Consider the following 23,500-nt stretch of genomic DNA (forward strand, 5'->3'; position numbering starts at 1 on the left):
TATATTGTGGTCCTCACATGTAGATCATTTACTATGTTTAGTAGGTGACTTTGCTGATATAAGATTTTTAAAACTATTCTTTGACTATAGATTTCCAAGTAAGCAAAATGTTGAAAAATCAAATAGAAAAGACTCTCTTAAAGAAAACAGGAGCAACAAGAACTCTCATACTTTGCTGAAGAAACCATGGATTGGTACAACCATTTGGGAAAAAAACCCCAGTTTGACAGTATCTAGAAAACAGGCATAGTTTATAACCTAGCAGTTCCACTCATAGATATATATATTAGAGTAACTCTTGTGAACATATACATGTTCAAGAATGTTTATAATGGCATGCATGTTTCATAATAGCCCCAAACTGAAAACAATCCTAACATCTATTAACAATAGAATAAATGAATAACTATATTTATACATCAAAAAGAAATGATCTGTAGCACTACACAATAACATGATTGAATCTTAAATATAAATGTTGATTGAAAGAAGCCAGAAACAAAAGACTATATAGTATATGGTTTTATTTCTATATATAGAATTCAGAAGCAAGAGAAACAAATCATAGCATTTAGGTCTGCATACTTACACTTAGAGGGTAAAAGTAAGGAAATATTTATTGTAACAAGCAGGTCAGTAATTTGAAAGAAAAGGGACTATAGTAGGGGAGGGAGACAGGGCTTCTAAAGACTTATAATATCTCTTTCTTGACGGTTTTATGACTGTTTGCCTTATGATTTGTTAATTTATATATTTATGTTTTATGCACCATTTTTTTGTCTGTGTTATAGTTCTATTAAAAAACATATAAAAAAGAGAAAAGCCAAAGTTTTTTATTACTCTTTACTTAAAAACATAACCAGAGGCACCTTGGTTGTTTATAATCTGTGGTTGTCATTCGGCCTCCAAATAAACATTGAAAACACATAATCAGCAATAGTTTAATGAAGCCGCAGCATTTATAGGATTCTCAAATGGGTACAATATAAAATCTGTCATAAAAATTAATAAATGAGGCAAGGTAGAACACATTTTAATACTGGTACAATGGCAATAGCAGCTTTACAAATGTTTATAGGATTTCTACAGCATTTTAGAATGAATATTCCACAAGAATGATCAAATCATTTAAATTAATCAATACAGTACACAGTGGTTTATTAACATTAGAAACATTATAAGTGCCCTATAAAATTTTGTTACAAATACTCGACTGCTTTATTCTCAGTGACCATTCCTTTTATTCACACATAATATAAATGTAGCTAGCAAGTTAAAAATAGAAGCACTTATGTTTCTTCATTATCCATTTAATTTTCATCTGTAAATGTGCTGTTAACATAAATTTAGGTCTCATAATAAAAACAAAACAGTGTCCCCAGGTCTGCTTTCCAGTCGGGTGACTTTTACAACACTATTTGATATCTCAAAGCAATATTTATCTGCGGGAATATAGGCATTTCTGGGAAACTGCTAAAATACCTTTTTAGCCTAAGCTAATCATGGGATATTTCAAGGATATCAACTATGCCTCCTCTCAGGCTAAGAAGTGCAGTGATGATCTAAAATCCTTTGTTTTCTATCCATGAAGCACTGCTGGCATTGCAGTGGAGGTTATTAGCATCAAAGCTAATTCTGTACCTCCAGTCACCCTCATCCTAATGAGTTCCCCTTCTCCATGACACTTAATACATGAATGATGAATCCTGGCTGAAGCTATAGTACTGTCTCCTGCTAAGTAGACATGTCTGACAGAAATATTTGGCAACTTTATAAGGGACTGACTGATAGGGTTGCCAGATGAAAAACAGGATGCCCAGTTAATTTAAACTCCAGGTAAACAATGAATAATTTTTTTTTTTTTTTTAGTATAAATATGTCCCATGCAATAGTTAGGATATACTTAAACTAAAAATATTATTCACTGTTTAATGGGACATATTTATACTTAACAATTATTTGTTGATATGAAATTCAAATTTGATTTGGTGCCATGTATTTATATTTGTTAAATCTGGCAACCCTGGAATTGCAGGAAAGAACACAAATCTAGTTAGGTGTGCATTGTTGCTATCATTGAATCAACAGGCTGTTGAGGACAGGGAGTCAGGTCTAACAGGGAACCTGCTAGGAACCTCAGAGAATCCTTGGCGGGGCGCTGTGGAAAATACAATGTACATTTTGAAGACTTCATGAAATTTATATTTAGCTGCATGAAAGTGGACAACAGACATCAAAATAATGAATATCACAGACTTTAGTAAGCCTAAGACGCTAGAAATGATACATTCTAATTTTTAAGGTCACATTGGATCTTTTGCTTCCAAGCCTTTTGGAAAATAATTAGGTTTGGATGGAGACGGTCTTACCACTTAATTGTTTAGAGTGAACAGAAATCAAATCTAAAGGGTCTTTTCTTAATTGATCAAGTTTGTAGCACTTAATAAATGCTCGAGATTTACAGGCTGGAAAACTTCTCAATTATCTGAGAATACCCAAGATAAATAGAAACTAGGTTATTATCTTAATGTCATAACTGTGCTTACAGATACAAATTAGTTATCTAGTTAAGTCTGAACAATATCTCTACCCTAAATTGAGTAATTCCAAGATAAACATCTCTTTGGGGATTGCATTTTCTGTTCTGTTCTCTTATTAATAATGCAAACTAGAAAATACCCAATAATAGACTTTATACCACAGTATATATAGGCTCCGCACATACTTTAAGTCTTTAAATGGAATTATATATTAGTATAATTATTTAGACATACCCTACTACATTAAAAAAAAGGATTGGGGTGAATTCATCTGTGATTTTACGGATCATCACATGGAGTCAGACAGAATTGGCATCAATTTTGTTCATCAAAGCTGCTTGTAGATAGTGGCAGAGTTTGAGTTGGGCTTCTAGGGTGAGCCAGCTATGAAAAAAAAATGTCTCAATTATGATATGAATTATGTTCCTGTGGCCAATACAGTTTTTCTTCTTCCTCACTAACAGAACCCAGATCTTGTGTAAGGTAGCAATGCATCCAGGTTCTAAAAATCACTTTCCCAACTTCCCTGATATAATCAGAAGTTTCCGGATAACACCTGTTAAGGAAATGAGGGGGTAGCTTAGCTAGTACACCTTTTTGTTCTTTGCCCTTTTCCTTATCTTGCCTAGAATGTAGATATGTGGCTTCAGGACGTGTAGCCAATTTGTACCATGACCGAAGCCAAACATTAAGGATGCAAGAGCAGTGATGATATAGTGAAGCTGCTATACCAGTTACGGACTGCCTGCTTCTCAAGGGAATATGTAGGAAAGAAAAATAAGCCCCTAGTTGTTAAAGCCAGATTTCTGTTACCTGTAGCCAAACGCAAAACCTAACTAATACAGCTGTTTCAGAATTAAAGGAAAAAGGAAGCCTAAGGCCTGGGTGGGAAAACTTGTTCTATGTCTATCAATAGTTTTTACTCGACATCCTTTTAGTAAGTGGATTTTGGGGTGCACAACATATGGCATAGGTCTTATTTGTGATTTTGATATTGTTGCTCAATATATGGGTTTATTATTTATTATATATTCATTTGTTTCCATATTACCTAGCCCATTAGAGTAGTTATTGGCTGGGGATGGGACAAAAAGGATCCTAGGCTGAACAAGAAAAGGAAGAGGAAGAGGCCTCTGTCCTCTGTCCCTGCTCTTCACAGTCTGTGGTTACCAAGGAATGTGATCTGAAAGTAGAATCCTAGTGGCTGCTCCAAAAAGAGGAAAGAGGAATCTGGCCATACCTCCAAAGAAGGCCATATAATGCCCAGGAGGGCCAAGCTGAATTGGCAAGAGGGGAAAGCAAGCTGTCCTGTTAAAGGCACTGATTCTTAACAAGGGAACAAAGGGAGGGCAGTGTTGGGGTGGGAGAGTGTTAGCAGTGGAGTCTGTGATGTGTCTCTGCTGCCAGTGGGAGACAGAAATGTAAGCTTATAGTCAAAGAGGTCAGCAGCCCTATGTCAGGGTTAGTGGAAGGATGGCTGTTCCTCTCAGATCCAACAATAGAGGTGATCAGGGAGAGGAGAGATAACAAGGTTTGGAAGAAATCATACAAGGTGAGCTAGTGGACTAGATTTTGATGTGTCAGTCATACGTATAGGTGACAAAGAAAAGATCTGCCAAGACCTTTTCCTATCAATTCTGCGTGATCTGACTCCTGTCTACATCTCTCTCCCTGTCTTTCACCACTGTCAAACTCTCTCTCTCTCTCTGTTATAGTCACACTGACCACTTTTCAGTTCCTCTGATAGGCTGTGATCCCTTCCACCATGAGATCTTCACACATGTTGTTCTTTTTCCTAGGAACTTTCTTCCCTGACATCCACGGTGGGCCCACCCCCACATGCCACAGATACCCTTCCCGGTTCATGTCTATTCATCTTTCAGATCTCACTTAGTCATTTCCTAAGGAATTCCTTTCTAAATCATCCAAGCTAGATAAAGTTCCTCTGTGAGTTCCTACAGAACCCTATTCTTTTCCTTCACAGCACTTACTTCAATGCAAAATTATACAAATATCTGATTATTTGATTAACATCTATTTTCCCCTCTAGGCTGAAAGCTCCAAGACAGTAAATCTGTGTCTGTTTTTGCTTAACACTAATATCCCTGGTACTCCAGCACAGTGCCTGGCATAGAGGAAGTGTTTAATAAATATTTAATAAGGTAATTAAAAAAACCAGACATTCATTGCTAAACTGGAGATAATCCTCACTATCTCATAGAATTTTATGAAGCCTAAATATGAAAACGTTTTGTAAAGCATAAGGTACCATTTAAAAATTATCATTATTAAAAAAGCAGCTTTAGATTATGATTCTAAATAAATGGTTTTGAAAAGGAACCAAATTTTTTTTCTAAAGGCATACCTGAAATTTTCTCCTCAAGGCCCGAGTCATTACTGGGGTCAGTCCAGTTCCTGTTTCTATATTTTCTTTATTGGTAAGTGGGGTCCCACCTGGGCTCCTGCAAAGGTAATAAAAACATTAGAAACTGTGTTTTATGAAATTATCAAATGAATTTAGAAAGCATCAAGACAGGAAAGTATATTACCTTTCTACATCGACTTTTCTTAATAGTTTCCGCAGATCTATCTGACTTTTACCAGGAGTACTGATAAAGCAAAGACATAAAAATTAGAGCTTGCTAGATTTTATCATTTTCCTCAAAGTAAAGTAGTTATATTTATAGGCAACACTTCAGAGAGTGGTTCTATCTGGTACATTAAAAAACAGCAGTAGGTGCTGATAGGAGTGTAAGGTGATATCATATCATTCCAACAAGTAATACTTCTTGACTTAGTAATTAAATGTACAAGGATCTATCTTAGGGAAAAACTCAGCTATGCACATAGATGATGGACAGGGATGTTCATTGAAGAGTTATAGATATAAGAAATCATAAACAACCTAAATGTCTCAAAACAGGATTTTCATCTATGAAATTTACATAAAATAAACTGTATGTATTGAAGAAATCAAAATGATGCTTTAATAAGATGGAAGAAAGCTCATGACACATTAACGAGAAAAGCCATAAATGTATCTACAATACAATTATACACAGGTATATACACACATTATATTTTCTTGATTCTAAGACATACCAGTTTTCATATTTTATTATTTCTGAAATAGAGCTGCTTAAGAAAAACTTTTTATATAGTTTGCTAAGAATATTTTTTATTGAGGTATAATTGACTAAAATTTTTAATAGTATTTCTTTCCCCTCCCCAAATTTGTTATGAAATCAGTGGCATATTTTATAATAAATAATAAAAATATGGCTAGAAAAGATCAGAATGATAACAGGTTAACAGTAGTATCTTCAATGATATGTTTATTTGGATGACTTTGATTTTCATCTTTAAACTTTTCTGTAGATACCAATTTTTCTACAATGAGCATAAGTAACTTTTAATGTTTGAAATAAGCAAAAAAATCATTCTTTTACATAGTGGTAGTGCATAACACTGTGCAATTCCTTACATTAAGACATTTGTAACTCGAGTTGATAACACTTTGGAGCTGGGCTTCAGGGTAACACGCTGCAGGTCAGAGGCTGTAACTAGTGGATTCTGTGCCTTTGGGGATGGAACAAGCTTTAAAAGCAAAATGAGACATTATTAAAATCACATTAAAATATCATTCAAAATGTGAACATGCTGAAACAATAAATATTTGACTGCCGAGTCTGTGTGAGATATATCCACTACTCCACTCAATGTTTATTCCAAAGCTTCAAAGTACGTCTCTACCTCTTCAAACTAATGGCTGGCAGATGAGACCCAAAATTACTCAAATAAGATATCAAATAATTACCTCAGAATGGCTTCTATACATAAGACTTAAATTTTGCTTCCACAAAGGGATAACCAGGTTAGTAGCTAAAAAGACTTGGAGTATGGTCGATGACATCTTACCTTAGTCCTTTCAGCAAAACTCTGAGTTTTCTTTAATTTCACAGTCAGTAGATCTTTAACTGTTATCTGCATGGGTCCCTCCTTTTTTAATGGTTCAGCCTTAAAATACATGGAGAAATGAGAATTCAATTTGGAACCATGATACAAATGCAAATCTAAAACTAGTTTTTAACAACCTGGATTTAAAAGTTAACTCTGTTCACCTTTAGGAACCTATCAAATTCTTTTCACTCAACCAAAAATAATTATTTTTTCAGTACTCATGGATGCTAAGGCTATTGAAAGCAGTCATTAAAATGTATGACTCAAAAATAAGAGATAGGATAATTCCCTGCATCTTCCTCAGGAATCTTTATAATAAGACAGGAGTTGAAGGAGTTCCTCAAATCAAAGTTAAGTTTTATCTGAACTATCTAAAACGATAACTCAGTTCCCATGGAGCAAGAATGTATAGTCAGTCTATGGCCATGCCACCCTGAACAAGCCCGATCCCGGCTGACCTTGGAAGCTAAGCAGGGTCAGGCTTGGTTAGTACTTGGATGGGAGACCACCTAGGAGGACCAGGTGCTGTAGGCATTAAAACAAACAAAAAAAATATGGGATTGTAAGCTGACAAAAAATCCTTGCAATCTGTGAGGTCAAACAAGGGTTGCCTTGCCTAAAAAAAAAAAAAAAAAAAAGTCTCTGGATTTAACTCTGTCATTTATTTATTTTTGGCGAGGCAACCCTTGGTTGACCTCACAGATTGCAAGAATCTTGTTGGCTTACAATCTCTTATTTGTTTGTTTGTTTGTTTTTTAATGCCTACAGCACCTGGTCTTCCTAGGTGGTTTCCTGTCCAAGTACTAACCAGGCCTGATCCTGCTTAGCTTCCAAAATCAGATGGGATCCAGCTTGTTAGGATCTGCCAACTCTTTATTCTGAGTTCACTCACTAAGCCATCTTCTGTTCTTAATTTGGTTTCTCAGGAAGGTGTCCTTCTAGTAAAAAGATATGCTGAGAGGCCAACAGGGATCTTCTACTCTACTGGGTTTCATTCATTTATACTTAACAAAAATAGTAACTTTCATTTCTTTTTCTTTTTAATTTAAATAGTCATCAGATCATCTTTTTACTTATTATTATTGTTATTATTTTATTGGGATATAATTGACATCTAATATATTTGTTTCAAGTGTATAACAAAATGATTCAATACACGTATATGTTGTAAATGGATCATCATAATAAATCTAGTTAACATCTATCACCACACATAATTACACATTTTTTTCTTGTGATGAGAACTTTTTAAGATCTACTGTTTTAGCAACTTTCAAATACACAACACAATATTATTAACTATAGCTACCATGCTGTACATTATATCCTTAGGATTTACTTTGTTTTTTTTTTCTTTTTACGGTGACATTGGTTAACAAAATCCAGTAAGTTTTCAGGTATACAATTTAACAGTAAGGCACATATATATTTGCATTGTGTGTAACTTTTCATTTCTAAACCTAGCTTTCTTGAGTTCCTAGGGGACTGAGTTTTTATAAGCACAATAATTGACATAATTAAGATATGGAATTGGAACAGAATATAGTCTTCCTATCAAAGCCCTTAGTCCAGCCTTAAACGGCCACTCGGCTTTACTTGTCCATTACGTATTGACCAAAACACACCTTTACTAGGTTTTTTTTTTTTTTTTTTTTACCTGAAGTGTTTTAGTGAGGTTGGATTTTCTGAGCAGCAAAGGAGCTCTCTGTGGTGGAGGCGGAGGCAAAGGAGGAGGTGGAGGGGGTGGCAGTGGTGGAGGAGGAGGAGGAAGATGGTCAGCTGGCTGAGGCACCCTGTGAAGATGTACAGCTTGGGATTTTCCAGGGGTGGTTAGTGTACAGGCAGGCACATCTGTAAGTTTACCACTCATGTAACACTTTTGACCACAGCTTGGACAGGAGGAATTTCCTGAGATGGTCTGAAAGAAGACATTACATTTGGCAAAGGAATAACAGATTAATTGGGTTCTTATAGCTGAGCCTCATTAAAATAATAGCTACTGTGTTCAATATTTTCTCAGTATACCATGTGCTTCATAATATTTTCATTTATCACAGGCTCATACATACATACATACATACATACATACATACATACGTTTTATGTGTGCTATATGCCAGGCACTATGGGTACAATGTGAGCCCTGTCTGTCACCTCATAGAGCTGACAGTCTGGTGAGGAAGATGAACATTAAACACACACAAACACTCTCAAAAGAAAATAAAATAGTAATTCAATACTAGCAATGAAGTGTGCTGTGAGCATGAATAGTGAGATGTCTAGGGAGTGGCATTTAGACATAATCTCAAGGATGAATTCAGTCTTTCTACCAGGAGAAGGGAGATAAGGCCTGGGGGAAGAGAGTCCCTAGAAGAGGGAAAAATACTTAATAGCCAAGAATGTAACATATTAAAAGAACTGATAAAAAGGCCAAGGGGCTAGAACATAACTGTCTGAACTGAATTGTGTATACCACCTCCCTGCCCTCCACTGAATCATATATTAAAGTTTTAACCCTTAGCATCTAATAATGTATTTGGAGATAGGATTTTTAAAGATGTGATTAAAATAAGCCTGTCAGGGTAGGCTCTAATCCAATCTGACTGGTGTCTGCATAAAAGGTGTCTGAACACACAGGAAAGATACCTGGATGGATGGGCATGTACAGGGAAAAGAGCATTTGAGGACAGAGTGAAAAGGCAAGCCAAGGAGAGAGGCCTCAGGAAAAAAAACCAACCCTGCCAAAACCTTGATCTCAGACCTCTAGCCTACAGAACTGTGAGAAAACAAATTTCTGCTGTATAAGCTACCTAGGCAGTGTTACTTTGTTATGGCAGCCCTAGCAAATGAATACAGTGACCCTTTGAAGTAAGATGGTGTATTAGTTTCCTGTGGCTGCTATAACAAATTATCACAAGCTTGGTGGCTTAAAGTAATAGAAATGCATTTTCTCACAATGCTGGAACCTAGAGGTCTAAAATCAAGGTGTCAGGAGTGCTGGGCTCCCAATGAAGGCTCTAGGGAAGAATCTGTTCCTTGCCTCTTCCAGCTTCTGGCAGTTATCAGCATTCCTGGGTTGAGGCCGTGTCACTCCAATCTCTGCCTCTGTGGTCCCTCTGCTCCTCCTTTTCTGTGTGTTCTGTTCTGTGTCTCTTTTATAAGGATGTTTGCCATTGGATTTAGGGTCCACACCGATAACACAGGATGATCTCCTTATCTCAAAATCCTTAATTTTATCTGAAAGACCCTTTTCCGCAAATAAGGTAATATTTATAAGTTCCAGGGATTAAGACTTGGACATATCTCTGGAAGCAAGGATGTATTCCCAAAAGCTTCTCTCCAAACCAACGAGTGTTACATTTATTCTGTGTTTTGGATATTTGCTTAAGAGAGTTTGGAAAGGGTGAGTAGTCACAGCTTTTTTTCTGCTCAAGAAAATAAGAACACCCTGAGTATGTCAAAGCGGTGGTTCCTCTGCCTGAAGTTGTTGAGAAGCACAGAGAGAATAGTGAGGCAGCCCAGAGATCAGCAACAGCAGAAAGCCATGAATACCCTGAGGCTGGAGGGACAGAAGGAAGAGCAGTAGAACCAGATCTCTGGAGCTAGGTTAACCCAGGGGATCAAGAAATATGGTAGATTTACTTTGTGGGAGCTGGAGTCAGGGAGTTAACTACAATCATTGTTGGAAAAATTGTTGAACACAGAATGAAGAGGAAAAACACCCGGTCTTCTCTCTCCCCTAAATCTCTCATCATTGTTTTCCATTAACCCAGCACAATCAGAAGCCAGGTGACATGGAGCTTGGGAAATACATAGCCTGCAGGGGTCAGCACCCCTGCAATACTAAGCAGAGTCTCTAAGCTTTAAGGAATAGATTTTAGGGCAAACAGGTCTAGGACTAGCACTTGCCTGTAGCTATTCCTCCTTCTGGTTAGGAGAAAATCGGGATTCCTATTAGAGGCAATCCCTTCCCCCCTTAATTTGTTTTTTGTTGACAATACCAACCTTCAGTGCTTCCTGGAGCTTGCATAATTCACTTTCCAAAATGCAAAACCGTTGTTTTAGACTATGAAGTTCTTGGTGGTAGAAACGGGATGGAAAGATGGTGTCTTTAAGTACTTCTAAGCTCTGAAAATCAAAAATATACAAACCTGACTCTGATGAACAATAGGATGATAAGGACAAGAAAAATAAAAAGGACAAGAAATTGTTTTGATGTATGTTTTATAGAAGCAAAACTAGATATGACCCAATAATTTCATCTTATTTGAGCTTAGCCTGAGTGCTACGCTGACCTGAGGGTACACATGTGTGAACACACATACCAAGTGTGTAGAAAAATCACATTGCTGAAAATAGATGTGTCAAATCCATACCTGGGCTACGCAGCTCTGACACCAGTTATATATAGACCATACTCTATTTGTCCAAAGTTTTACTGTATCTTTGATATTGGGAAATTTGAAGTTCCAGGATGATCTTAGCCAGCTTCTGCTAAGGGGTACATCCGATGAAGGAATAACCACTCTGTGAGAAAAACAAAACTAAATAAATCAAACATGCCTGAGTTGGAATAATAACCTCTAATTAAACAACGAGCTAGTTTTATAGTATAAGTCAGGAACAGAGACTCCCTAAAGCCAAATTCTTCATTAAATTCCAGGTTTCTAGGATTCACTTATGCAACACATATTTGTTGAGTAAATAAACGGTAATAAATAAAATAATATAGTAGATAGGCATTAGAGATTCAGTAATAAACAAAATAGACAAAAACCCTGCCCTCATGAAGTTTACAATCTCATGGAAGAAAAGTAAAAACAAACAAACAAAAAAACCAAATAACATATATGTGTTGTTAGTGAATAAATGCTAAGTAGAAAAAGATAAAGCAAGAGAAAGGGGATGTGAAAGGTGGGTAGAGGTGAGATTTTAGATAGGGTAGCCAAGAAAAGTCTCACTGAGAAGGTGGCTTTTGAGGAAAAAAAGAAAAAACCTAAAGGAAGTAAAGAAGCTCGCCATGCAAATATCTGGGAGAAGAGCATTCCAGGCGGGGCGGAGATACTAAGTGCAAAGGCCTGAGGAAGAAGTTTATCTGAGGTGTCTGAAGAAGAGGCAAGGAGGCCAGGATGGCTTGCAAGGGTGGAGAAACCGAAGGGAAGAGGATTTAGGAATAATGTTGGAGTCAGATCATAAAGGCCTTGTGGGTCTTATTTAGGACTTTGATTTTCATTGTGAGAGCGGAAGACGTTGAAGAATTTTAAACAAAAGAGCACTAGGACATAATTTTAATAGCCTCACCACTGCTGCTGCTGCTACATTAAATATGCTACAGAGGAGGCGAGGGCAGAAGCAGGAAGACCAATTAGAGGCTTTCTCAGTATGAGAGAGAGAGAGAGAGAGAGAGAGAGAGAGAGAGAGAGAGAGAGAGAGAGTGTGTGTGTGTGTGTGTGTGTGTGTGTGTCAATGATGACATCATGGTTACTGCTTTTCGAGGGCCTATTTGTTTTAATTTTTTCCTGTAAAGACAGCTATCACCACAAAAAGTGAAAGTATGATATTGACATCTAGTACCCTCAGGTTCCTAGAATTTAAAGTCCCAGAGAATAACTGACCAAACTTTGCCAAAACTAAGATTTAAAAGCTAGTCTTATATCTCTCTTTCATCGCTTAGTGATCAGATTTATGCAATTAAATTGACTAGGAAAAGAGAAAATAGTTCCTGTGCACCTCCAGCACAGTTCCTAGTGATTTTTACTTCTTTCAAATTCTTAAACTATGGTTGCTACACAAAATTCAGGATGTTCAGTTAAAATTTTATATCTGATAAAGGGCGAATAATTTTTAGTGTATATGTTATAAACATATATTACAAATACATATGTTACAAATGTTGCATGGAATAATACTAAAAAATTTATTGTTTATCTGAAATTCAAATTTAACTGGACATTCTGTATTTTCATTTGCTAAATCTAGTAACTTTATCCTAAACTGATGGGATTTTAAATATTTTCTATGTTCCACATTATGTCTTACCTTTCTGGTGAGGGCGGCAGAGAGGGAGGTGTGATTAGCTTGGACTGAAAGCGAGAGGCTTCTTTTTTTTTGAGTAATCTTTTTGCTTTGGCTTTTAGCTTTCTTCTCCGTTGTTTGAACTTGGGCATGATTTCTGCAGGAAAAAAATTTGAAATCTCTTTTATTAAAGAATTATTTATATATATATACATACACACACAGAATATATATATATATTTCTCACTTGCTTAACAATTATATATATTTACAGAAAATGCATAAATCTTAAGTGCATAGTTCAATGAATTATCCCAAAGTGAACACACGCTTGTAACTACTACCTTAGTTAGAAAATAGGTTACTACAAACATACCAAAGTCCACTGAAATGGAGCAAAATTTAAATCCAGATTTAAACTATCTCTAGAGAGGCCTTGGCTTTGGCATTACATTACTCTCTAATTTTGTTTTGATTGTTTTTCTTCATTAAGTCAAGCGAATTTCCCTTTATTTACACGAGAAAATGGCTATCATTGGGTTATGGTATGTTATTCAAAGGAATTAAGTTTCTTTGCCAATAACATTTACTGAGCATCCACTGCAATAGATGGAGTTGGAAGTGAAAGAAAGAAAATTACTAAATGCCCATTCACTTTCATGCACCTTCACATACATTTTCAGGTGAATCCTCACTATCCTGTAAGATGTTATCCCTGAGGAAGATTTTTATTCTTACTTTTACATAAGAATAAACTGCAGTTTAGAAATGTTAGATGATTTTCCCAATGTAATGCAATAAAGTATTAAATCCATATCTGCAAGTCTCCAAAAACCATGTTCTTTCTAATATACTGTGGTGTAATCGTAGATTAATAGGTGATAGACAATGAAATAACAATTACCAAAATCTACAACATCGGTGTTTCAAAACATTTATTTTAAAACTTAAAAAAAAAAAAACTATCTAGTATGTTTATATTTTAATTCAGATCCTCTTTGAAGAAAATTAAATTACAGCTAGCTTGAAGTTAAGTTCCAGAGGCTCACACTGCTTTTAGTTGTTGATACCTGAGGAACAAAGATGTCATTTATTCAAGTGGCAGAACTGAAAAAAATGGTCTCAAGGGCTGGGCCTCCTTCCCTTTAAACTTACATTTGAATAGGAACAATTTGCCTTTAAAATGCACATTCATTCCACTTTCGTTTACCCAGTAACCTTCCAGCGCTTGGTATGCTGCTCTAGGCTTGCTCAGCAATCAGATTCCACCGGTTGAAGAACATACCCCTGTCCCCTGTTGATTGTAAAAGTGTGAAGTGGCTTAGTTCCAAGAGCTTTGGACTTGCAGAAGGCATCCCTAATGGCAACCTGTGATAGTGCATTTATCAACAGCCCTACTAGGAGTAAAAGTTCTTGATAGCTTCTTAGTGAACTAATTGTCAGGTGTCTAATAGAGCATTTTCCTTAGTTGTTCTTCCAGGCTTGGAAGACATACCAAAAAATAGTTGACTTCGACTTTATTACATTACCTTTTCTTCCTGTTGAAATAATGAAGGAAGGTCAAGCAGTGATTTTTAAATACATAGAATGTTCAAATGACTTATAGATTTTAATAAAATAAAATAACAATACTCTGAATGAAGAAATTTAGGAAAGCATCAGAGGAAGCAGCAATCTTGTAATTGCCAGAAAAAAAGGTTAAATAAAGCTAATCGAATCCATGCCCATAATTTTCTATGGAGAAATGTCACTGGAAACCTCTATCCAAGGCCCAGAGTTCACTGGTTAGGATCCCTAGAATCCAAGATTTCTATGGTAATGATGTAGGGAGGTGGGAGAACTGGATGCTAAACCAACCTGTATTCAGAGCCTGCAATGTGCCGTCAGACCACGGGAACCTATAGAACAAAGGAAGACTCCTGCAAGGATTACCAACAAAACATTTACCCTTACCGCAAAGGGAAAACAAGTCTTTTAAGTCGTACCCTACACAAAATAAACTCAATCAGTCATTGCCTATGGTCAAAACTCTGGCGAACCTATAGAACAAAGGCCAAGATTGCTAGCATACCTTTCACGCTATATGCCATCAAGGGAAAATTGGTAAATAAAGTCTGTAAAATGTAATTCATAGAAACCAAGAACAATATATAAACCGAATTCCCTGACCACTCTGGGTCTCTGTCTCTCTGTCCCTCTCAGTCCCTCTCAGCCTGTCTCCACCTGTCTCTCTGAGTCTCTCTCTCTCTGCTTCTCTCCCTATGGAGTTTTGTTCCTTCTCTAATCAGCTTTTCTTTTGTCTCTAACTCTGGTGTGCACTTGAATTCTTTCCAGCATGCTGTCAAAAACCCTCGCTGGCTCTCTCTCGGTGCAAGACGGTGCAAGACCCCGCCCCACTCGTGCGATTTGCCCTGCCCTGCCCTGCATCAGTAACCTCCCCTTCCTTGTCTTCCATCTCCCCCTTTGCAGCCCTCCCCCTTCTGTTCCCTCTCTCCCCTTGATGTGTTTTGTTAGAGATCGAACTGAATAGAGAACTGGCCTCCTGCCTCCCTTTTCTCTTATAGTCGCCAACCTCTAAGTTATGAAAATAGACTTTAGAAAGGAGCTGGTTAAACTTGGTGGATTGACTCGATATCTTTATCTCCGCTCCAGTGGCGTACTGGGGTTGGCAACTGCTACATTTGCAGGAAGTCTGCAAGGCAGTTGTTAACACATTCATTGTAAAAATTAAATTATATAAACTTACGATTAGATAATTTATATTTATAAAGGTAATCAGTATGTAAAACTCATCACTTCCTAATGACTTTACAATTATCTATGTTCTTGAGATTGTTTACTTTATTGTATATAGTGGAAATGCTATAGAATGCTACAGAACGCTGTGTTACTGCTCATTTCTTTTCGACTCCACATTCAGTGACTTCACATTGGGAATACTGAAATTGGCCATGATGGGAGTATTTATACCACAAATATTATAAAACACTACAAATTAGGGCTTGATTTATTATTTTATTAATTGTTAAGCAAGTGAGAAATAAAATGTTAATAATGCAGATTGAACTTAAAAGTTGTGTCTTATCTGTAGTTGTTTCTGTGTGAAATAGTGAAAAAAATTGAGGAATATTATTCTAGTATTTGAAAACTATGATCTGATTCATCACACAAGCTACTTACTCAACTAAAGTGAATTTCTGACATAAATCTTTGTGTTTTGCTTTTGTCTTACTCCATTGAGTAACAGAAAATATCAACCAACGTTTATATCAGGACGACACGTGTTCATAAATTGCAAACATAGGTTGGCTACAGATATAGGAAGTTTGCAAAAATCAACAATAGCATTCTGTGAGAATCAATTGATTATTAAACTTATAAGAAAGAGTACTATATATTTTATTATTGTTTATAATTATATCATTATCACCACATATCAGTAAATTTATATTAAAATTATGCATATATTAAACATTTATTAGCAAATACTGCTCCACTCTCTTCTAAAACATCATGAAGAAGGCAATAAAGGAATAAAAAAGGCATAAATCCATCAGACAAATAATAGGAGCAGAGACTACAATAGATGATGGATGGCAACTAAACTATGGAAAATGGAAAGTAGACGGATGAGTGGTAACTGACTCAGAGCACAGGAAACCTGAGGTTTCACTGCCTGTGGTAAGGAAGCCAACAGGAAGCAAGACATTCCCAGAACTCTGAGAAGATTCAGGACTTGAAGGCACCTAGTAGTTTTTAAGGTTTGGGGTAGGGCTAAAATGGACTGCTTAAAAACCTTTAAAAGGGCTGGGTAGGACTCCGGAGTCTGTCCTCCAGTGCCTGCAGCCAGGCAGCTTGGTTCATGTCTTCTCCAGTAAAGACAGTTTTATTTTCTGGAGAAGAAGAACGACAGAGATACTGAATTCTGGGTCACCAGGCATAGCAGGGTCATGTCAGGGGATGGTCCTGGACTGAAAAGTGAGACATTCAATTCCTTTCCTCAGCTCAGCTCCCAGAATATAGCCCACCAGGTTTAATTCCCTGCCTCAAAGCTCTACACCCCATGCAAGAGACTGGAAGATTCCTGTCTAGGGAAATTGGCTGGACAAAGAAAGAAGACCTACAAATACTGACATTTGGGGTTCCCTCCAAAGCTGCCAAATCCTTGATCAATTACCACTGCTGTGCCCACAGTTTGCCAATATCTTCCTCCCTTCCTTCAAGCTTCCAATCATCTTTTTTGTGCCTTCCTCTGACATATAATAGCAAAGGATCATCAGTCATTTCAGGAAGGTCTCTAACATGAAAGACAGATCACAAATAAACAGAAAAAAAATGTATTAACATTTCGAAGGAAATGAAAAGAATGTTGGAAGCAAAAGAAAACTTAAAAAAAAAGGAAATATCTTCAGAAAATTTGATATTGCATTCATGAAACAAGGATGAGAAAAAGCTTTTAAAACTTAACAAATAGCAGCAATTTAAAAAATGTCAACATTTGGAAAATAAAAGTTTTATGAGAGAACAGAAAGCGAAGAGAATTTTATCAAATAAACAATACAAAAATATTCCCCAGAACTGAAGGACTTGAATTTCCAGATTGAAATGGTCCACTCAGTATAATGAATAAGAGAAGATTCACGTTGAGGCATGTCATCATTTAGAACACCAAAAATAAAGAGATTCTAAAAGCTTCCAGAGAGAAAAAATAGTCTAGATACAGAGAATTGAGTAGAAAATGGCATCAGACTTCAACAGCCAAACTGGAATTCTGAAGGAAAATGTTTTCCATCCCAGAATTCTATACCTGGCCAAACGTTTACTCAAGTGTGAGGAGAATTAAGATCACCAACGAGAATTTCCAGGATAATGGTGACCACAGTCCTGGGAAGACAGCTCTGAAGCAAGCCTAGAGCAGGGATCAACAAATCTTTTCTGCCAAGTGCCAGACAATAAATATTTTAGGCTTTGAAAGCCATCTGGTCTCTGCTTACAATCATGGACAATACTTAAATGAGTGTGGTTATGGTCCAATAAATTTTATTTGTGGCTGCTGAAATCTCAATTTCATATAATTTTCATGTATCACAAGACATTACTCTTCCTTTAATTTTTTTTCAATTATTACAGATTGCAAAATCATTCTTAGCTCAGGAGACATATAAAAACAGTAGTTTGCTGACACTTGGCTTAGGGTACTGTCAGTGAAGTGAGCAAGAGTGACAGAGGGCTTCGGTAACAACGTCTCCAAGGAAAAAAAGGAAAAAGATAAATTACCTGGTGTGTTTGATCATCCTAGCAGAGCTGACTATTTTTTTGCAAAGTTGGGGCCAAATTACTGATAAGTGCTTAAAAAAACAAGCATATAAAAATGGGTAGGAAAAAAGTTGTATAAGAAATGTAATTATAGTAACACTATATGTTCTGTTGTTATGCAATATTTAATAGGATAAACGCCGAATAGTTATTTAATTCAAAATGATAATATATGATTTTGGGAAGATAAATGGAGAGAAAGTAGAAATCAGTCTATGTCTAAATTTATATAGTGTCTAAAATTGAACCAACCATCCAACCAACCAACCAAATAAATAGTATTATAAGTATGTTATTTAGAAAGTGGAGGTAAATACCAGAAAAATTTTAAGAGTAGATAGTGCTGCCTTTGGCAAGAGGGAGTCAGGATTAAAGGGAGATGATTCAGAGGACGGCCATTTTTTGTTTGTTTCTAACTAAAATAAGTCTTGTATTAGTATTCAACAGTTAACCTTTGGTATGTATTATTAGCTTGAAAAATAAGAATACTACTATTCTGAAACTGGGCCATCTCTTTCTCGCTCTTTCCTGGTGATTGTTCAGGTTACCCATGCTTTCAAATTTCTAAAGAGTCCTACACAAGCTGATGTATGTCATTTTGGAGATTATTTTTCATTGAAAAAGTCTAGGAACTAAATCATATTTTCTCTCTTCTCTGTCTCTGTGTGTGTGCATGTGTATATGTGTGAGAGAAAGAGAGGGGAGAGAGAGAGAGAAGAGGGAGTGTGTTATTTTCACTCTATCTAATAGTCTTCTGATTAAATACAGTAATTAGCACATACAGAAAATTTGGAAAGAATATGTCAAATCTGTCAGTGTAGAAAGATGCAGTCTGAGATAATTCTTGGATTAATATTCCATTCAAAAATAATCATAGCTTTTTCAAAAATTAAGGATAATTCCCACTTGAAACAGGACAGAGGACTCAGCAAACTAAGGTTTATTATTATTGCTTTATTAAAAGCATTTAGATACTCTGCAGAGGACAACTGTCCAACTGAGAGAGTATACAGCAGTCTTCCTTGAGGTAACACATACATGTGCTTCATTTCCAAAAGAGAATAATGAGACATACAAATTATTTTTGCTGGGTTAAGTGGGATTCCAATTGCTAACACTAGAAAGAAACTCATTTCTAAGCATTTTTCCTATATATATATTTTTTAATTGAAAAGTTCTCAGATGTGGTTCCATTGTGTAGCAGTTTAGCACGTCTGCTTTACACACAGAAGGTCCTGGGTTCACACCCCAGTGGAGCCACAGTCTAAGGTCTACGGCCTTGTCACCCTGAACAAGTCTGATGTCTGATCTCAGAAACTAAGCAAGTGTTGAGTCTTGTTAGTGCTTGGAAGGGCGACCACCTAGGAAGACCAGGTGCTGTAGGTATAAATATAACAATAAATGAATGAATGAATGAATGAATGAATAAATAAAAGTTCTCTTTCCTTTTTACCTTCCTTGTTTTGAAAAGATTTTAAGGTCAATTAAAAAAAAAAAGCTGTACCATGACGTGATTTAAAAAAAAAAAAAAGGAAGTGAGGAGATTAGGATACTTCAATATAGAACAGCATATATAAAGTATATTATAAATAACACTTATATACATATATTCATCAACATGAATCAGAAATATTCCTCTGATGAATTCATCCTGTTCCTTCTCCTTACCATCCCTCCCCTTTCTGTCCTCTAACTTTAGTTGTCTTTGCCATCTTTCTCCTGGGCTTTTCCCTGTTTTTGTCTTTTGCTATAGTTTATTTTCCTATAGTCTTTTTATTTTGAAAAATTTCAAACCTTTAGTAAATTTATATGAATAGTATAATAAACACTCACATTCATTTAGATTAACCAATTGCTGTTATCTCTCTTTTTATATAGGTGTATGTATAATATGTAATGTATATTATACATAATGTATAAAATGTACAACATATGAAACATATAATTATGTATTTATATAAACTTACTTTATCTCATGGGATATCTTTCATATATTATAAATATACATATATACATAGATATATATGTATACACACACACACACCTATACAGAAAGGAAACAACTGGTGAATCTATGTTTATTATAGTATTTTTATTTTTTAAGTTTTGCCAGAATGTCAGAAAGAACCTTTATTACTTTCATAATAGCCTCTTCTGCTCTTATGCTTTCTTCCCAGATGCCTTTGGAGATAGAGTCTGATGACCCTTCTGAGCTTTTGGAAATGCTACCTTTTGGCTGGCAGCTTTCTGTGCAGGAACTTTTTGGGCTGGAGCCTTCTTGCCTGCAGTAGTCATCTTTTTTGCTGGAAACTTTGCAGCAGCTACTGCAGCTGCACCTTTAATAGCTGGCGCTTTTTTGGGAGAAACTTTTAGGAGAGCTGCCTTTTGAAGCTTAATTACTTGGTTCCTCATTTTCTTTGTCTTCATGACTTTGTAATGATCAAAATCTGTCACCTTGGCTTTCTTTTCTCTGGCTTCAATCTTCTTGACTCATCTTGTGGCTGCTCATTTTGTATTGGTGTCTGTCTTCTGCCAGGCTTGTCAAAAATACTTCTGACGGGCACTGTGTGGGAACTTGAGGATGAGGTCAGTGAGCAGCATGCATTTGAAAGGCATAGTCTGTTTCCTTATTTGAGTGCAAGGTCCATCAACCAAAGCTTAGTTCTGATCAATAACATCTATAATTGTGACCTCCACTGACCTCCACAAAGTGCCTAAATGATATGTTGGCAGTATTCCACCAGAAGGAAGGTTGGCCTAACTGTGCCCATTTTGGAAATTTCCTCAAGGTTTAAAATTTTTCAATAAAACATACATAACATACAATGTAAATAATATATACATGTATAAAATATTTATACACACATATAAGTTTATGTATTTTGTTTAGCAGAGTTAGTTGTAGACATGATACTTCACTCCTAGATACTTTAGCTTGAATTTGCTAACATGGACATGGACATTCTCCTTCAAAACCACAATCACAGTCAGGAAATTTGACCTTGATATTATCTAATTAATAATCTATTTTCAAATTACCCCAATTATTTCAATAATATCCTTTATAGCTGCTCCTTTTCCCTCTCCACATTACATTTAACTGTAGTGTCTCTTAACATTTCATAACAGTTCCTCAGCATTTTTATATAAGTATTTGCCTGTCTCCATGTTTATATTTTTGAAGAGCCCAGGCCATTTCTTTTGGAAAATATTCCTCAGTTTGGGTTCATCTCAGTGTTCCTCCAGTGATCCTTCTGCTTTCAGTCTTTCTCCTTACCAGTTCATTTTCCACACTGTTACTATAGTTTTTTTTTTTTTTTTAATATGACTGATATTCCCTTGCTTAAAAGTACTTGATGGTTTCTTATCATTAGCTAAAACAAATTTCTTAGCATACCTTTCAAAGCTTTTCAGTTTAGCTCTCTCTACTGGCTCTTTGCAGCCTTATCTCTTCTAGTGATTAGCAGTTTTTACTTCGGGTATACCAAATACCAAATACTTTTATAGTGTAATTGGCCCTTCTTCTCCCTGCTTGAGGTATCATCCTCCAAGTCAATTTATATGTCCTTCAAGACTCTATTAATTTTTCTCACGGATATTGTTGAGTGCTTATAATCCATCACGTACTGTGGTAGGTGCTAGGATACAGTTCTGAACAAGACCAGCATAATCTCTGTCCTTATGGAATTTATACTGGCTGAAATGTTACCTCTACTTGGCTTCAATAGCACTTTATGTGTATTATGGGCCTGTTGAGTTGGCTCCGACTCCTGGCAACCCCATGTATGAGTGATGTCCATAATGTCCTGTTTTCAGAAGCCCTGATCAGCTCCTATAGACTCATGGCTATGGTTGTTTTTGTTTATGTTTTTGTTTTTTTTAGAGTCAATCCTGCTCACATTTTGTCTTCTGTTCCTGTTGACCTCTTTTTTTCCCAGCATTATTCTTTTGCAAAAAAACTCCGCCTTCTCGTGATGTGCCTGACTGAAATAAGACCACTTCAGTTTTGTCGTTTTTGTCTCTAGTGATGTTTCAGGCTTACTTTGCTCTAGAATCCTTATTTTTGTTTGCATGTTTGTCACTCAGAAAGTTTATGAGCTTTTTAAGGATTAGGATAAATTTTATTCATCTTTGTTTCCCCAGGACCTAGAGTGTAGTGGGCACTAAATAATGTTTCATTCAATAAGTCATTGAAAGAAGTCATTCCTGTTAAGTGTTAGCTAGCAAGTGTTCTCCCTTTTAGTTTACTCGTATTGATATACTTTAATACAATTACATTCTGGAAAACCTCTTGGTGAGGGGGATTTTAGATTCTTCAAATTATACCACACCCTTATATGATTAAAAGATAGGTCCAAAAATACTTCCAGTAAGAAGATGCAATTAATAATAAAGAACTACAGCCAACTGCAGGAGTTCACACTGCCGCTTCTGTTAAACCGTGATATGAAAAGTGCTTTAGTCAGGGGACACCTCCATCCAAAGCTGTGGCGACAATGGAAATGACAATTGCATTGCATTACTGTCTTCCTAAAACATATTTTAATGGAGGTTTCTTACACTTTCAAACGAGCAACTTCAGTCAATTAATCAATTTCCATTATCAGTTCAATTGATTCCATAGGGCTATTCCTGGTACTTGCTTATATTTAATCTTACGTTTTATGGTGTGCAACATTCTTTTTTAGTTCCTGGCTTTTTTTCCCTAAAGAAATTGCAGCTCCATAAAGCCTAGTCCAACACGGTGTTAGACACATAGTAAACAGGGCACATTTCTAAAACTGATACTCTCCAGAACGTCAGACGATATTAAGATTATATTAAGGTACTCCCTTTCAAGAAATGTATATTCCCGCACTTTAACGTGTGCATAAGAATCACTGCGATATCTGCTAAAATGCATATTCTGATTCAGTAGGTCTGGGTGGAGCCCAATAATTTGCATTTTAACAAGCGCCCAAGTGATGCAGATTCCTTGGTCCATGGACCACACGCTAAGTAGTAGCGATGTAAAGGACCGTGCAAAAGGAAGGCAGATACTTTGCTCCAAAACACATTTTGCAGATTGTTAATTAAATATAAGTATGGTTAGGGTGGAACCAGATCGAACACTTCTTACCCAGCCTCAAACCTCCTTTTCCCCGTCGAGTCCAGCCAAAGCCCCACCTTCGTAAACAGTTTAAGAACACAAGCAGCATCAGGCCCAGCTACAGAAGACGCGAGCCCGGGTAACAAAGCAAGATACCCCTGCACTTACTAGTCTAAGAGCCCAGGGATTAGATGTCCTCCAGCCAGTGGCGTCACCCTCGCCATGAAGAAAAATTCAAAATTAAAACCTTATCGTGGAGGGACCAATCGTAGCCATGGTCTGTCCACGATTCGCTCTCCCTATAGCGCAGCAGCACAGACTGGCTTGTGATTGGCTGAGACAAGCATCAGGCTCCGACCAATCAGAGCTGAGGAGCTTCTTGAATGAATTAGGGGAAGGCGGGAGCGAAGGGGAAGCAGGAGAGGAAAGAAGGTGTGTCACTTCCCCTAAGCTGTTTGTGGAAGCCTTTGTGTAATTGGGTCGTTCTTCTTCCAATTGCACCAATCGTAATCTTCTCTGTTGAGCCCTAACTATGAAATTGAAAGTAGAGATGAAGGTTACAGCCAATGGGGAAAAAAAA

General features: G+C 36.5%; 1 protein-coding gene and 2 pseudogenes across 2 annotated transcripts; 1 reads left to right on the forward strand and 2 right to left on the reverse strand.

Annotated features, from left to right (window-relative positions):
- Positions 1-817: 817 nt before the first annotated feature.
- On the reverse strand, positions 818-23,237 carry PRR11 (proline rich 11). Of its 2 annotated transcripts, XM_036222848.1 has the most exons (11): positions 23,089-23,228; positions 13,671-13,809; positions 12,540-12,672; positions 10,877-11,027; positions 10,506-10,628; positions 8,158-8,418; positions 6,459-6,557; positions 6,025-6,137; positions 5,090-5,149; positions 4,906-5,002; positions 818-2,924 (listed from the first exon to the last, which is right to left on the reverse strand). In XM_036222848.1, exons 3-11 carry the CDS (start codon positions 12,665-12,667, stop codon positions 2,856-2,858), a joined length of 1,101 nt encoding a protein of 366 aa, XP_036078741.1. In that variant the 5' UTR covers positions 12,668-12,672; positions 13,671-13,809; positions 23,089-23,228; the 3' UTR covers positions 818-2,855. The 2 variants fall into 2 exon arrangements, with proteins under 2 accessions (XP_036078741.1, XP_015978599.1); XM_016123113.2 differs by lacking the exon at positions 13,671-13,809 and having other exon boundaries at positions 23,089-23,237.
- On the forward strand, positions 6,916-7,034 carry LOC118604545 (annotated as a pseudogene).
- On the reverse strand, positions 19,820-21,451 carry LOC107499150 (annotated as a pseudogene).
- Positions 23,238-23,500: the final 263 nt, after the last annotated feature.

This window comes from Rousettus aegyptiacus, unplaced genomic scaffold, assembly GCF_014176215.1.
Source record: "Rousettus aegyptiacus isolate mRouAeg1 unplaced genomic scaffold, mRouAeg1.p scaffold_m13_p_6, whole genome shotgun sequence".
In the NCBI taxonomy this organism is placed as follows: Eukaryota; Metazoa; Chordata; class Mammalia; order Chiroptera; family Pteropodidae; genus Rousettus; species Rousettus aegyptiacus.

Excerpts from the sequence above, each read along its gene's own strand:
- PRR11 (XM_016123113.2), bottom strand. The coding sequence starts at position 12,667 with ATGCCCAAGTTCAAACAACGGAGAAGAAAGCTAAAAGCCAAAGCAAAA. Across the intron at positions 5,003-5,089 it reads AGAAAAGTCGATGTAGAAAG|GAGCCCAGGTGGGACCCCAC; the intron begins GTAATATACTTT and ends TTACCTTTGCAG. Across the intron at positions 2,925-4,905 it reads CCTTGAGGAGAAAATTTCAG|CTGGCTCACCCTAGAAGCCC; the intron begins GTATGCCTTTAG and ends TTTTTTTCATAG.